At 45.1% G+C, this 15,142-nt stretch overlaps 1 protein-coding gene across 1 annotated transcript in view; it reads left to right on the top strand.

The window, feature by feature from the left end:
* Positions 1-225: 225 nt before the first annotated feature.
* Positions 226-15,142, top strand: part of LOC106594055 (beta-1,3-N-acetylglucosaminyltransferase lunatic fringe) — a 33,470-nt gene continuing 18,553 nt past the window's right edge. Inside the window, exon 1 of the mRNA XM_045710512.2 lies at positions 226-852. Coding sequence (XP_045566468.1) covers positions 400-852 — 453 coding nt within the window. The 5' untranslated portion in view covers positions 226-399. The remainder of the gene's footprint in view (positions 853-15,142) is intronic.

Consider the following 15,142-nt stretch of genomic DNA (forward strand, 5'->3'; position numbering starts at 1 on the left):
TCTTCCAAGTGCCCGGCCCGCCTCTTGCTCCTCGGTCACGCCCATACAGAGTGCGCTCAGAGCGGCTAGTGGCTGGAGAGGAGACTAGTCCCGCCTGCAGGCGTGGCTCTCTCCCTCTGGTAGCTCGGTTAGAACTAACCGTGGGTTAGAATGGTCCAGTCATCTAGAGGGAGACAGGGAGACAGACAGACAGAGAGACAGACAGACAGAGAGAGAGACGAGAGAGAGAGAGAGAGAGAGAGAGAGAGAAGCAAACCAGGATGAACAGTCAGATGTCTCCCTATTCTGTGAGTTTTGTCGCAGTGGAATAGGCGTTCACTTTTATTGTCAATGCTTGCACTGCTCACCATTGTATGGGATTATAAACAATCTATTTTAGATTTGTAAACTTGTAGCAAGATGTCAAAAGGCGTCTGGAGGAAACGCGCCCTCTCCACGGCTGGAGGAGCCTTGTTCACCTGCCTCGTGATGATGGTTCTTCTCGTCGCCGTTATCAAACACCGGGGGACTCTCGTGGAGGAAGGTTCCACCGGGAGAGAGTTCGGGACTCGCTCCCTGCAAAGTTTAAACAGCATGAATAATAATGACAAACCCGTTAACCAAGCTCCAGCCGAGGATCGGGTCGGGGACAAATGTCAGGCGGCCCAGGTCAAGGGTTTTTCGGCGTACTTCAGTGAGTTGAGCCGGGGGAAACGGGCGGTGGAGCACAGAGCGGTGAAGGCTAGTGATTCTACACCGGTGGAGGAGCTCAGTCCGGCAGATGTGTTCATAGCGGTGAAAACCACCAAGAAATACCACCACACCAGGCTGGATCTACTGCTGGACACATGGATCTCTAGAAACATGCTGCAGGTAATGGGAAAACTTTACACTCACAGGAATGAAGTGCCTTGCTCAGGGACAAAATGACACATCTTTCACCTAGTCGGCTCTGCGGTTTGAACCAGCAACATTTCGATTAAAACGCTCTGAACTGCTAGGCCAGCCTATTGGACACATTGCTATTGTAGTAGTTTGTGAAATTAGGTTACCAATGCATCTAAACATGCAACAGGTGATAGGACAAATACTGTTATATTCTTAGAGGAAAACGGACGAAAAACTAGTTTGAATAATTCCACAGAAATAAACACCCAAGTTAGTGGCACTAGATTACCAAAGAATCTAAATGCTATCAGGGGCAACGGAACGTGTCATGGTTGCTAGGCTACAGGGATAATTAGGATAAACTGTAAGTAACGGAGCCTCAACTCAAGCAGAGGGAAGTTTTACAATAACAACACTTTTCTTACTACTTTACTGATAACAGCTTTATTCAGGAAAGTTTGATTTACTGTGATATGTGTTTGTCCTAGTCTACCCATAGCTACTGTATTGAGGAAAGTTGAACTTACTACAGTATGACTGTGATATGTGTTTGTCCTAGTCTACCCATAGCTACTGTATTGAGGAAAGTTGAACTTACTACACTATGACTGTGATATGTGTTTGTCCTAGTCTACCCATAGCTACTGTATTGAGGAAAGTTTAACTTACTACAGTATGACTGTGATATGTGTTTGTCCTAGTCTACCCATAGCTACTGTATTGAGGAAAGTTTAACTTACTACACTATGACTGTGATATGTGTTTGTCCTAGTCTACCCATAGCTACTGTATTGAGGAAAGTTGAACTTACTACAGTATGACTGTGATATGTGTTTGTCCTAGTCTACCCATAGCTACTGTATTGAGGAAAGTTGAACTTACTACAGTATGACTGTGATATGTGTTTGTCCTAGTCTACCCATAGCTACTGTATTGAGGAAAGTTGAACTTACTACACTATGACTGTGATATGTGTTTGTCCTAGTCTACCCATAGCTACTGTATTGAGGAAAGTTGAACTTACTACACTATGACTGTGATATGTGTTTGTCCTAGTCTACCCATAGCTACTGTATTGAGGAAAGTTTAACTTACTACAGTATGACTGTGATATGTGTTTGTCCTAGTCTACCCATAGCTACTGTATTGAGGAAAGTTTAACTTACTACACTATGACTGTGATATGTGTTTGTCCTAGTCTACCCATAGCTACTGTATTGAGGAAAGTTTAACTTACTACAGTATGACTGTGATCTGTGTTTGTCCTAGTCTACCCATAGCTACATTAGGGTGAGAACTTCCCTGTGAGAACTTCCCTGTGGCTCAGTTGGTCGAGCATGGTGTTTGCAACGCCAGCATGGTGTTTGCGACGCCGGGGTTGTGGGTTCGATTCCCACGGGGGACCAGTACGAATGTATTTATTTTTTTAAATGCATGAAATTAAATGTATGCATTCACTACTGTAAGTTGCTCTCGGTAAGAGCGTCTGCTAAATGACTAAAATGTAAATGTAAAATGTAGAACTTTAAATTGCTCTGAATGACTCTAACCAAAATGTAGTTAGAACAACATAGTGTATGCTACAGTTTTAGTGAGGCTACCAATGCATCTGCATTCAACAGAAGGCTTGACGGTGTATGTTCCCAGGGGTAACCCCAAACCCTCCTCTCCCTGAAATACCCCTTCACCACGATTAGTTACGCCGGCTCACTTTCATTGCCTCCGCGCTCTGACCACAGCGCGAGACAGTCAGACGTAAACCTGTAAAGTTAAACTGGAGCCGGAGCCGATGAAGATTACTCCCGGACGGCAGATCAGAGGACGAAGGAGAAGGAATGAAAACGGAGAAGAGCTCTCTTTCTCTCTCCCCTTTTTTTCTCTCCTTGCTTGTGTCAGAAAACAAAGGGAATCAGAAAGAATAGTCATTATCATGTTTTTTTTAAAAGGACATACAGAAGATACAAAATAATGTCATCATAGAGCTGAACTACAGCAGACTGGTAGAACTATGTCCTTATAGAGGATACTATATAATGTCATCATAGAGCTGATCTACAACAGACTGGTAGAACTATGTCTTTATAGAGGATACTATATAATGTCATCATAGAGCTGATCTACAACAGACTGGTAGAACTATGTCCTTATAGAGGATACTATATAATGTCATCATAGAGCTGATCTACAACAGACTGGTAGAACTATGTCCTTATAGAGGATACTATATAATGTCATCATAGAGCTGATCTACAACAGACTGGTAGAACTATGTCCTTATAGAGGATACTATATAATGTCATCATAGAGCTGATCTACAACAGACTGGTAGAACTATGTCCTTATAGAGGATACTATATAATGTCATCATAGAGCTGATCTACAACAGACTGGTAGAACTATGTCTTTATAGAGGATACTATATAATGTCATCATAGAGCTGATCTACAACAGACTGGTAGAACTATGTCCTTATAGAGGATACTATATAATGTCATCATAGAGCTGATCTACAACAGACTGGTAGAACTATGTCCTTATAGAGGATACTATATAATGTCATCATAGAGCTGATCTACGACAGACTGGTAGAACTATGTCCTTATAGAGGATACTATATAATGTCATCATAGAGCTGATCTACGACAGACTGGTAGAACTATGTCCTTATAGAGGATACTATATAATGTCATCATAGAGCTGAACTATGTCCTTATAGAGGATACTATACACAGTGTACAAAACATTAAGCACACCTTCCTAATATTGAGTTGCATCACCCCTTTTTGCCCTCAGTTCGTCGGGGCATGGACTCCACAAGGTGTCGAAAGTGTTCCACAGGGATTCTGGTCCATGTTGACTCCAATGCTTCCCACAGTTGTGTCAAGTTGGCTGGATGTCCTTTGGGTGGTGGATCATTCTTGATACACACAGGAAACTGTTGAGCGTGAAAAACCCAGCCGCCTTGCAGTTCTTGACACAAACCGGTGCGCCTGGCACCTACTACCACACCCTGTTCAAAGGCACTTTGATTTTGCCTTGCCCATTCACCCTCTGAATGACACACATACACAATCCATGTCTCAATTGTATCAAGGCTTAAAAATCCTTCTTTAACCTGTCTACTCCCCTTCACCTACACTGATTGAAGTGGATTTAACAAGTGACATCAATAAGGGATCATAGCTTTCACCTGGATTCACCTGGTCAGTCCTAAAGAGCAGGTGTTCTTAATGTTTTGTATACTCAGTGTACATCTCCACTCATTGTTGGAGAGAGTAGCTACCTGTAGCCTGTAAAGAGAAGCTACCTGTAGAGAGAGTAGCTACCTGTAGCCTGTAGAGAGAATAGCTACCTGTAGCCTGTAGAGAGTAACTACCTGTAGCCTGGAGAGAGAGTAGCTACCTGTAGCCTGGAGAGAGAGTAGCTACCTGTAGCCTGGAGAGAGAGTAGCTACCTGTAGCCTGGAGAGAGAGTAGCTACCAGTAGCCTGTAGAGAGTAGCTACCTGTAGCCTATAGAGAGAGTAGCTACCTGTAGCCTATAGAGAGAGTAGCTGCCTGTAGCCTGTAGAGAGAGTAGCTGCCTGTAACCTTGAGAGAGAGTAGCTACCTGTAGCCTGGAGAGAGAGTAGCTACCTGTAGCCTGTAGAGAGAGTAACTACCTGTAGCCTGGAGAGAGAGTAGCTACCTGTAGCCTGGAGAGAGAGTAGCTACCTGTAGCCTATAGAGAGAGTAGCTGCCTGTACCCTGTAGAGAGAGTAGCTGCCTGTAGCCTGTAGAGAGAGTAGCTGCCTGTAGCCTGTAGAGAGAGTAGCTGCCTGTAGAGAGAATAGCTACCTGTAGTGAGAGTAGCTGCCTGTAGCCTGTAGAGAGAGTAGCCTGTAGAGAGAGTATCTGCCTGTAGAGAGAGTCTGTACCTGTAGCCTGTAGAGAGAGTAGCTACCTGTAGAGAGAGTAGCTACCTGTAGCCTGTAGAGAGTAACTACCTGTAGCCTGGAGAGAGAGTAGCTACCTGTAGCCTATAGAGAGAGTAGCTGCCTGTAGCCTGTAGAGAGAGTAGCTGCCTGTAGCCTGTAGAGAGAGTAGCTGCCTGTAGCCTGGAGAGAGAGTAGCTACCTGTAGCCTGTAAAGAGAGTAACTACCTGTAGCCTGGAGAGAGAGTAGCTACCTGTAGCCTGGAGAGAGAGTAGCTACCTGTAGCCTGGAGAGAGAGTAGCTGCCTGTAGCCTGTAGAGAGAGTAGCTGCCTGTAGCCTGTAGAGAGAGTAGCTACCTGTAGCGAGAGTAGCTGCCTGTAGCCTGTAGAGAGAGTAGCTGCCTGTAGAGAGAATAGCTACCTGTAGCGAGAGTAGCTGCCTGTAGCCTGTAGAGAGAGTAGCTGCCTGTAGAGAGAATAGCTGCCTGTAGAGAGAGTAGCTACCTGTAGCCTGTAGAGAGAGTAGCCTGTAGAGAGAGTATCTGCCTGTAGAGAGAGTCTCTACCTGTAGCCTGTAGAGAGAGTAGCTACCTGTAGAGAGAGTAGCTACCTGTAGCCTGTAGAGAGAGTAGCTACCAGTAGCCTGTAGAGAGTAACTACCTGTAGCCTGGAGAGAGAGTAGCTACCTGTAGCCTGGAGAGAGAGTAGCTACCTGTAGCCTGTAGAGAGAGTAGCTACCTGTAGCCTGTAGAGAGAGTAGCTACCTGTAGCCTGGAGAGAGAGTAGCTACCTGTAGCCTGTAGAGAGAGTAGCTACCAGTAGCCTGTAGAGAGAGTAGCTACCTGTAGCCTGTAGAGAGAGTAGCTGCCTGTAGCCTGTAGAGAGCGTAGCTGCCTGTAGCCTGTAGAGAGAGTAGCTGCCTGTAGCCTGTAGAGAGAGTAGCTGCCTGTAGCCTGTAGAGAGAGTAGCTGCCTGTAGCGAGAGTAGCTACCTGTAGCCTGTAGAGAGAGTAGCTGCCTGTAGAGAGAGTCTCTACCTGTAGCCTGTAGAGAGAGTCTCTACCTGTAGCCTGTAAGGAGAGACTAATCTATGAGTGTGGCTAATTGTAAAGCTAATCTATGAGTGTGGCTAATTGTAAAGCTAATCTATGAGTGTGGCTAACTGTAAAGCTAATCTATGAGTGTGGCTAACTGTAAGGCTAATCTATGAGTGTGGCTAACTGTAAGGCTAATCTATGAGTGTGGCTAATTGTAAGGCTAATCTATGAGTGTGGCTAATTGTAAGGCTAATCTATGAGCGTGGCTAACTGTAAGGCTAATCTATGAGCGTGGCTAACTGTAAGGCTAATCTATGAGCGTGGCTAACTGTAAGGCTAATCTAGGAGTGTGGCTAACTGTAAGGCTAATCTAGGAGAGTGGCTAACTGTAAGGCTAATCTATTAGTGTGGCTAATTGTAAGGCTAATCTATTAGTGTGGCTAATTGTAAGGCTAATCTATGAGTGTGGCTAACTGTAAGGCTAATCTATTAGTGTGGCTAATTGTAAGGCTAATCTATGAGTGTGGCTAATTGTCTGAGTTTAAATGTACATCCCAAATGGCACCCTATTCCCTATATAGTACACTACTTTAGACCAGAGACCTATACCCTAGCTAGTGTACTACTTTAGACCAGAGCCCTGTTCCCTATATAGTACACTACTGTAGACCAGAGCCCTATTCCCTGTATAGTGCATTACTTTACACCAGAGCCCTATTCCCTATATAGTGCACTGCTTTTCACCAGAGCCCTATAAACCATATGCCATTTGGAATCAGACTAAAAACCATCAAAAACACACACACACCAGACACTAGTCTGTGTTGATATGTAAATAGAGCGACAAGCTCTCACGGTATCACTGCAGAATCACACGTTTGTTCATAAACGTCTGATGTCAAAGGTTTAGTTGATGCATTCATTCTGAATGGTTAAGGTTTGGGATTAGGGTGTAAATAAATGGATGGAACACGAGACCCTCGGAGACGGAGCTCACGGCCTATACCTATCTGCCATTAGAGCTGGGAATTTCCAGGGACCTTACGATATAATATTATCGCGATACGATATGTATTGCATTTCTCACGATTCTATGTAGGATCTTAATTTGAGCCCGTTTGCTACAGCAGGAAAATAATCCTGCTGCAACAGGAAATGTGAATTATTATGTGGATTATAATTAATGGACATTTTTTGGTAGGGGTTGATACATTTTTCATTATATAAATGAAGTCTGACGTTTTAAAGTGGAAATTACAAACTTGAAATGCCTTTTTGTAGCTCGACTATACCACAAGTTAGCATTTCCTGTGTTGCAGGAAAATTCTCAGCAACTAAAGAGTGATCCAACTAAGATCCTACATCTGTATTTGTTGTGATTCGATACTACAATTTTATTGAGATTTGATGTTCCAGTGAGGGAAAAAAGTATTTGATCTGCTGCTGATTTTGTACGTTTGCCACTGAGAAAGAAATGATCAGTCTATAATTTTAATGGTAGGTTTTTTGAACAGTGAGAGACAGAATAACAACAAAAAAATGCCGAAAAACGCATTGTCAAAAATGTAATAAAATTATTTGCATTTTAATGAGGGAAATAAGTATTTGACCCCTCTGCAAAACATGACTTAGTACTTGGTGGCAAAACCCTTGTTGGCAATCAGAGGTCAGACGTTTCTTGTAGTTGGCCACCAGGTTTGCACACATCTCAGGAGGGATTTTGTCCCACTCCTCTTTGCAGATCTTCTCCAAGTCATTAAGTTTTCGAGGCTGACGTTTGGCAACTCGAACCTTCAGCTCCCTCCACAGATTTTCTATGGGATTAAGGTCTGGAGACTGGCTAGGCCACTCCAGGACCTTAATGTGCTTCTTCTTGAGCCACTCCTTTGTTGCCTTTGCCGTGTGTTTTGTGTCATTGTCATGCTGGAATACCCATCCACGACCCATTTTCAATGCCCTGGCTGAGGGAAGGAGGTTCTCACCCAAGATTTGACGGTACATGGCCCCGTCCATCGTCCCTTTAATGCGGTGAAGTTGTCCTGTCCCCTTAGCAGAAAAACACCCCCAAAGCATAATGTTTCTACCTCCATTCTACCTCCTCATCCCGTCAGTAGAGGATGCCTGGTTATTTTTTTAAAATGCCTTCCTCTCCATCTTAAATAAGCATGCCCCTTTCAAGAAATTTAGAACCAGGAACAGATATAGCCCTTGGCTCTCCCCAGACCTGACTGCCCTTAACCAACACAAAAATATCCTGTGGCGTTCTGCATTAGCATCAAACTGCCCCCGCGATATGCAACTTTTTAGGGAAGTTAGAAACCAATACACACAGGCAGTTAGAAACGCCAAGGCTAGCTTTTTCAAACAGAAATTCGCTTCGTGCAACTCCAACTCTAAAAAGTTCTGGGACATTGTAAAGTCCATGGAGAATAAGAACACCTCCTCCCAACTGCCCACTGCACTGAGGATAGGAAACTCTGTCACCACCGATAAGCCCACTATAATGGAGAATTTCAATAAGCATTTTTCTACGGCTGGCCATGCTTTCCACCTAACTACCCCTACTGCATTCAACAGCACTGCACCCCCCACAGCTACTCGCCCAAGCCTCCCCCATTTCTCCTTCTCCCAAATCCATTCAGCTGATGTTCTGAAAGAGCTGCAAAATCTGGACCCCTACAAATCAGCTGGGCTTGACAATCTGGACCCTTTCTTTCTAAAATTATCTGCCGAAATTATTGCAACCCCTATTACTAGCCTGTTCAACCTCTCTTTCGTGTCGTCTGAGATTCCCATAGATTGGAAAGCAGCTGCTGTCATCCCCCTCTTCAAAGGAGGTGACACTCTTGACCCAAATTGCTACAGACCTATATCCATCCTACCCTGCCTTTCTAAGGTCTTCGAAAGCCAAGTCAACAAACAGATTACCGACCATTTCGAATCCCACCGCACCCTCTCCGCTATGCAATCTGGTTTCAGAGCTGGTCATGGGTGCACCTCAGCCACGCTCAAGGTCCTAAACGACATCGTAACCGCCATCGATAAGAAACAATACTGTGCTGCCGTATTCATTGACCTGGCCAAAGCTTTTAACTCTGTTAATCACCACATCCTCATCGGCAGACTCAGTAGCCTTGGTTTCTCAAACGATTGCGTCGCCTGGTTCACCAACTACTTCTCTGACAGAGTTCAGTGTGTCAAATCGGAGGGCCTACTGTCTGGACCTCTGGCAGTCTCTATGGGGGTACCACAGGGTTCAATTCTTGGGCCAACTCTTTTCTCTGTATACATAAATGATGTCGCTCTTGCTGCTGGTGAATCTCTGATCCACCTCTACGCAGACGACACCATTCTGTACACTTCTGGCCCTTCTTTGGACACTGTGTTAACAACCCTCCAGACGAGCTTCAATGCCATTCAACTCTCCTTCCGTGGTCTCCAACTGCTCCTAAACACAAGTAAAACTAAATGCATGCTCTTCAACCGATCGCTGCCTGCACCTGCCCGCCTGTCCAGCATCACTTCTCTGGACGGTTCTGACTTAGAATTTGTGGACAACTACAAATACCTAGGTGTCTGGTTAGACTGTAAACTCTCCTTCCAGACTCACATCAATCATCTCCAATCCAAAGTGAAATCTCGAATTGGCTTCCTATTTCGCAACAAAGCATCCTTCACTCATGCTGCCAAACATACCCTCGTAAAACTGACCATCCTACCAATCCTCGACTTCGGCGATGTCATTTACAAAATAGCTTCCAATACCCTACTCAACAAGCTGGATGCAGTCTATCACAGTGCCATCCGTTTTGTCACCAAAGCCCCATATACTACCCACCACTGCGACCTGTACACTCTCGTTGGCTGGCCTTCGCTTCATAATCGTCGCCAAACACATTGGCTCCAGGTCATCTACAAGACCCTGCTAGGTAAAGTCCCCCCTTATCTCCGCTCACTGGTCACCATAGCAGCACCCACCTGTGGCACGCGCTCCAGCAGGTATATCTCTCTGGTCACCCCTAAAGCCAACTCCTCCTTTGGTCGTCTCTCCTTCCAGTTCTCTGCTGCCAATGACTGGAACGAACTACAAAAATCTCTGAAACTGGAAACACTTATCTCCCTCACTAGCTTTAAGCACCAGCTGTCAGAGCAGCTCACAGATCACTGCACCTGTACATAGCCCATCTATAATTTAGCCCAAACTACTACCTCTTCCCCTACTGTATTTATTTATTTTATTTATTTTGCTCCTTTGCACCATATTATTTATATTTTATCTCTGAACTTTCTTCAAACTACAAATCTACCATTCCAGTGTTTTTCTTGCTATACTTTATTTACTTTGCCACCATGGCATTTTTTTGCCTTTACCTCCCTTATCTCACATCATTTGCTCACATTGTATATAGTCTTATTTATTTATTTTTTATTTTTTATTTTTTTGTTTTTTTTTCTACTGCATCATTGATTGTATGTTGTTTTACTCCATGTGTAACTCTGTGTTTTTGTATGTTGTCGAACTGCTTTGCTTTATCTTGGCCAGGTCGCAATTGTAAATGAGAACTTGTTCTCAACTTGCCTACCTGGTTAAATAAAGGTGAAATAAAAATAAATAAAAAATGTTTGATGGTGGGGATGGTGTTCTTGGGGTCATAGGCAGCATTCCTCCTCCTCCAAACACGGCGAGTTGAGTTGATGCCAAAGAGCTCCATTTTGGTCTCATCTGACCACAACACTTTCACCCAGTTGTCCTCTGAATCATTCAGATGTTCATTGGCAAACTTCAGACGGGCATGTATATGTGCTTTCTTGAGCAGGGGGACCTTGTTGGCACTGCAGGATTTTAGTCCTTCACGGCGTAGTGTGTCACCAATTGTTTTCTTGGTGACTATGGCCCCAGCTGCCTTGAGATCATTGACAAGATCCTCCCGTGTAGTTCTGGGCTGATTCCTCACCGTTCTCATGATCATTGCAACTCCACGAGGTGAGATCTTGCATGGAGCCCCAGGCCGAGGGATATTGACAGCTCTTCTGTGTTTCTTCCATTTACGAACAATCGCACCAACTGTTGTCACCTTCTCACCAAGCTGCTTGGCGATGGTCTTGTAGCCCATTCCAGCCTTGTGTAGGTCTACAATCTTGTCTCTGACATCCTTGGAGAGCTCTTTGGTCTTGGCCATGGTGGATAGTTTTGAATCTGATTGATTGATTGCTTCTGTGGACAGGTATCTTTTATACAGGTAACAAACTGAGATTAGGAGCGCTCCCTTTAAGAGTGCGCTCCTAATCTCAGCTCGTTACCTGTATAAAAGACACCTGGGAGACAGAAATCTTTCTGATTGAGAGGGGGTCAAATACTTATTTCCCTCATTAAAATGCAAATCAATTTATAACATTTTTGACATGGGTTTTTCTGGATTTTTTGGTTGTTATTCTGTCTCTCACTGTTCAAGTAAACCTACCATTAAAATTATAGACTGATAATTTCTTTGTCAGTGGGCAAATGTACAAAATCAGCAGGGGATCAAATACTTTTTTCCCTCACTGTATGGCTGCTGCAGAGAGACAAGAGAGAGACATGAGAAAACAAGTTTTGATCAGTCATGGAAATAAGTGCTGAAAACATGTTGGCTCACAATGGAATAATAAGATGGAGAACAAGATATAGGATGAAAAACTGAAGTTTTGGTGCAGGTACAGCTGACTAGTTTTAGCCAACGCTACCTAACAAAAAATGTAAAGTATCGATATAATATCCTCCAAAAATAATATTGCAATATGTAACTGTATCTGTTTCATCCCCCATCACTATCCGCCATCCATTTCCACAACACCTTATCAAAACCCAAGCCTACTTGATGCTAATAGAGCTCATCGTCGCCCCCTAGTGTCCGGTTTTGCAGTCATCTGCTGATGTCCTGCTTACCTGGATGGACGTCTAAATTCGCAGTGGGTCATAAGCGACCTGGCAGAACAGAGAGAGGAAAGCACTGTGTTTACCTGTGTGTGTGTGTGTGTGTGTGTGTGTGTGTGTGTGTGTGTGTGTGTGTGTGTGTGTGTGTGTGTGTGTGGACATTCCTATGTCTGCTCTCAGGTGTGTGTCCCGCCCCACCCCTATAGGCTACTTTTGGACTGCTGAGTAAGGAAATACCTAAACACACACACACCCTGGGAACTCTCTCTCTCTTTCTCGTGGGAAGTGAAGAGGTATGTGTGTGATGTTTAGGAGAGTAAACACACAGACACACCCTGGCAGAGGTAACCTTGATAATATGTTGCCTCAGAGGTAGTTGTGACGTCACCAGGAGACTTTAGCTACTTGGTTGTTATAGTGGTTGATTGTTATAAAATGTTTCTCCTTTTCTCTCTCTCCTTTTCTCTCTCTGCTCTCTCTCTCTCTCTCTCTCTCTCTCTCTCTCTCTCTCTCTCTCTCTCTCTCTCTCTCTCTCTCTCTCTCTCTCTCTCTCTCTCTCTGTGTCTCTCTCTCTCTGTCTCGTTATTGTTCAATTAATGTAGTTTCCTGTGTTGTAAAACTCAAATTCTGGCTTTCCTCCTAACCTTCCTCCCCCTTCTCTCTTCTCACCATTTTCTCTCTCTCTCTCTCTCCTCTCTCTCTCTCCCCTGTATGAGACAATGTGTAGTTTGCTCTGTGGGGTCTTAACAATGACACACACACACAGAGACACACACACACACACACACACACACACACACACACACACACACACACACACACACACACACACACCACACACACACACACACACACACACACACACACACACACACACACAGATACAGACATGCACCACGAACACGCACACGAACACGCACACGAACACGCACAGAGACACGCACTCAGACACACACACACAGAGACACGCACTCAGACACACACACAGAGACGCACTCAGACACACACACAGAGACACGCACTCAGACACACACACAGAGACACGCACTCAGACACACACACAGAGACACGCACTCAGACACACACACAGAGACACGCACTCAGACACACACACAGAGACACGCACACAGAGACACACGCACACACAGAGAGACACACGCACAGAGACACACACACACACAGAGACACACACACAGAGACACACGCACACACAGAGAGACACACGCACAGACACACACACACACACACAGAGACACACAGAGACACACACACACGAGCTGGTTTTCTTCTGGAGGGTTTAAGAGCTCACAGGGCTGACGAGAACACACAGCTGGAGAGAAAGACTGGACTGCTGACAAACACACCGACATACACACATAGGGATACACACACACACACATAGGGATACAAACACACACAGGGACACACGGACACACACACGGACATACACACTGGGACACTCACACACAAATACATGGTTGCTGATTGAGGAGAAAGAACTGTCAAATCAGAGGTTATAGGAGAGACAGAGGTTATAGGAGAGACAGAGGTTATAGGAGAGACAGAGGTTATAGGAGAGACAGTGGTTATAGGAGAGACAGAGGTTATAGGAGAGACAGAGGTTATAGGAGAGACAGAGGTTATAGGAGAGACAGAGGTTGTAGGAGAGACAGAGGTTGTAGGAGAGACAGAGGTTATAGGAGAGACAGTGGTTATAGGAGAGACAGTGGTTATAGGAGAGACAGAGGTTATAGGAGAGACAGAGGTTATAGGACAGACAGAGGTTATAGGAGAGACAGAGGTTGTAGGAGAGACAGAGGTTGTAGGAGAGACAGAGGTTGTAGGAGAGACAGAGGTTATAGGAGAGACAGAGGTTATAGGAGAGACAGAGGTTATAGGAGAGACAGAGGTTGTAGGAGAGACAGAGGTTGTAGGAGAGACAGAGGTTGTAGGAGAGACAGAGGTTGTAGGAGAGACAGAGGTTGTAGGAGAGACAGAGGTTGTAGGAGAGACAGAGGTTGTAGGAGAGACAGAGGTTGTAGGAGAGACAGAGGTTGTAGGAGAGACAGAGGTTGTAGGAGAGACAGAGGTTGTAGGAGAGACGGAGGTTATAGGAGAGACGGAGGTTATAGGAGAGACAGAGACAGTGGTTATAGGAGAGACGGTGGTTATAGGAGAGACGGTGGTTATAGGAGAGACGGTGGTTATAGGAGAGACGGTGGTTATAGGAGAGACGGTGGTTATAGGAGAGACGGTGGTTATAGGAGAGACGGTGGTTATAGGAGAGACAGAGGTTATAGGAGAGACAGAGGTTATAGGAGAGACAGGTTGTAGGAGAGACAGAGGTTATAGGAGAGACAGAGGTTATAGGAGAGACAGAGGTTATAGGAGAGACAGAGGTTATAGGAGAGACAGAGACAGTGGTTATAGGAGAGACAGAGGTTATAGGAGAGACAGAGGTTATAGGAGAGACAGTGGTTATAGGAGAGACAGAGGTTGTAGGAGAGACAGAGGTTATAGGAGAGACAGAGGTTATAGGAGAGACAGTGGTTATAGGAGAGACAGAGGTTATAGGAGAGACAGAGGTTATAGGAGAGACAGAGGTTGTAGGAGAGACAGAGGTTGTAGGAGAGACAGAGGTTGTAGGAGAGACAGAGGTTGTAGGAGAGACAGAGGTTGTAGGAGAGACAGAGGTTATAGGAGAGACAGAGGTTATAGGAGAGACAGAGGTTATAGGAGAGACAGTGGTTATAGGAGAGACAGAGGTTATAGGAGAGACGGTGGTTATAGGAGAGACAGAGGTTATAGGAGAGACGGTGGTTATAGGAGAGACGGTGGTTATAGGAGAGACGGTGGTTATAGGAGAGACGGTGGTTATAGGAGAGACGGTGGTTATAGGAGAGACGGTGGTTATAGGAGAGACGGTGGTTATAGGAGAGACGGTGGTTATAGGAGAGACGGTGGTTATAGGAGAGACGGTGGTTATAGGAGAGACGGTGGTTATAGGAGAGACGGTGGTTATAGGAGAGACGGTGGTTATAGGAGAGACGGTGGTTATAGGAGAGACGGTGGTTATAGGAGAGACGGTGGTTATAGGAGAGACGGTGGTTATAGGAGAGACGGTGGTTATAGGAGAGACGGGTGGGGCGGGTTATAGGAGAGACGGTGGTTATAGGAGAGACGGTGGTTATAGGAGAGACGGAGGTTATAGGAGAGACGGTGGTTATAGGAGAGACGGTGGTTATAGGAGAGACGGTGGTTATAGGAGAGACGGTGGTTATAGGAGAGACGGTGGTTATAGGAGAGACGGTGGTTATAGGAGAGACGGTGGTTATAGGAGAGACGGTGGTTATAGGAGAGACGGTGGTTATAGGAGAGACGGTGGTTATAGGAGAGACGGGGGGGCGAGACT

The sequence above is a fragment of the Salmo salar genome, chromosome 02, assembly GCF_965601325.2.
Source record: "Salmo salar chromosome 02, fSalSal1, whole genome shotgun sequence".
In the NCBI taxonomy this organism is placed as follows: Eukaryota; Metazoa; Chordata; class Actinopteri; order Salmoniformes; family Salmonidae; genus Salmo; species Salmo salar.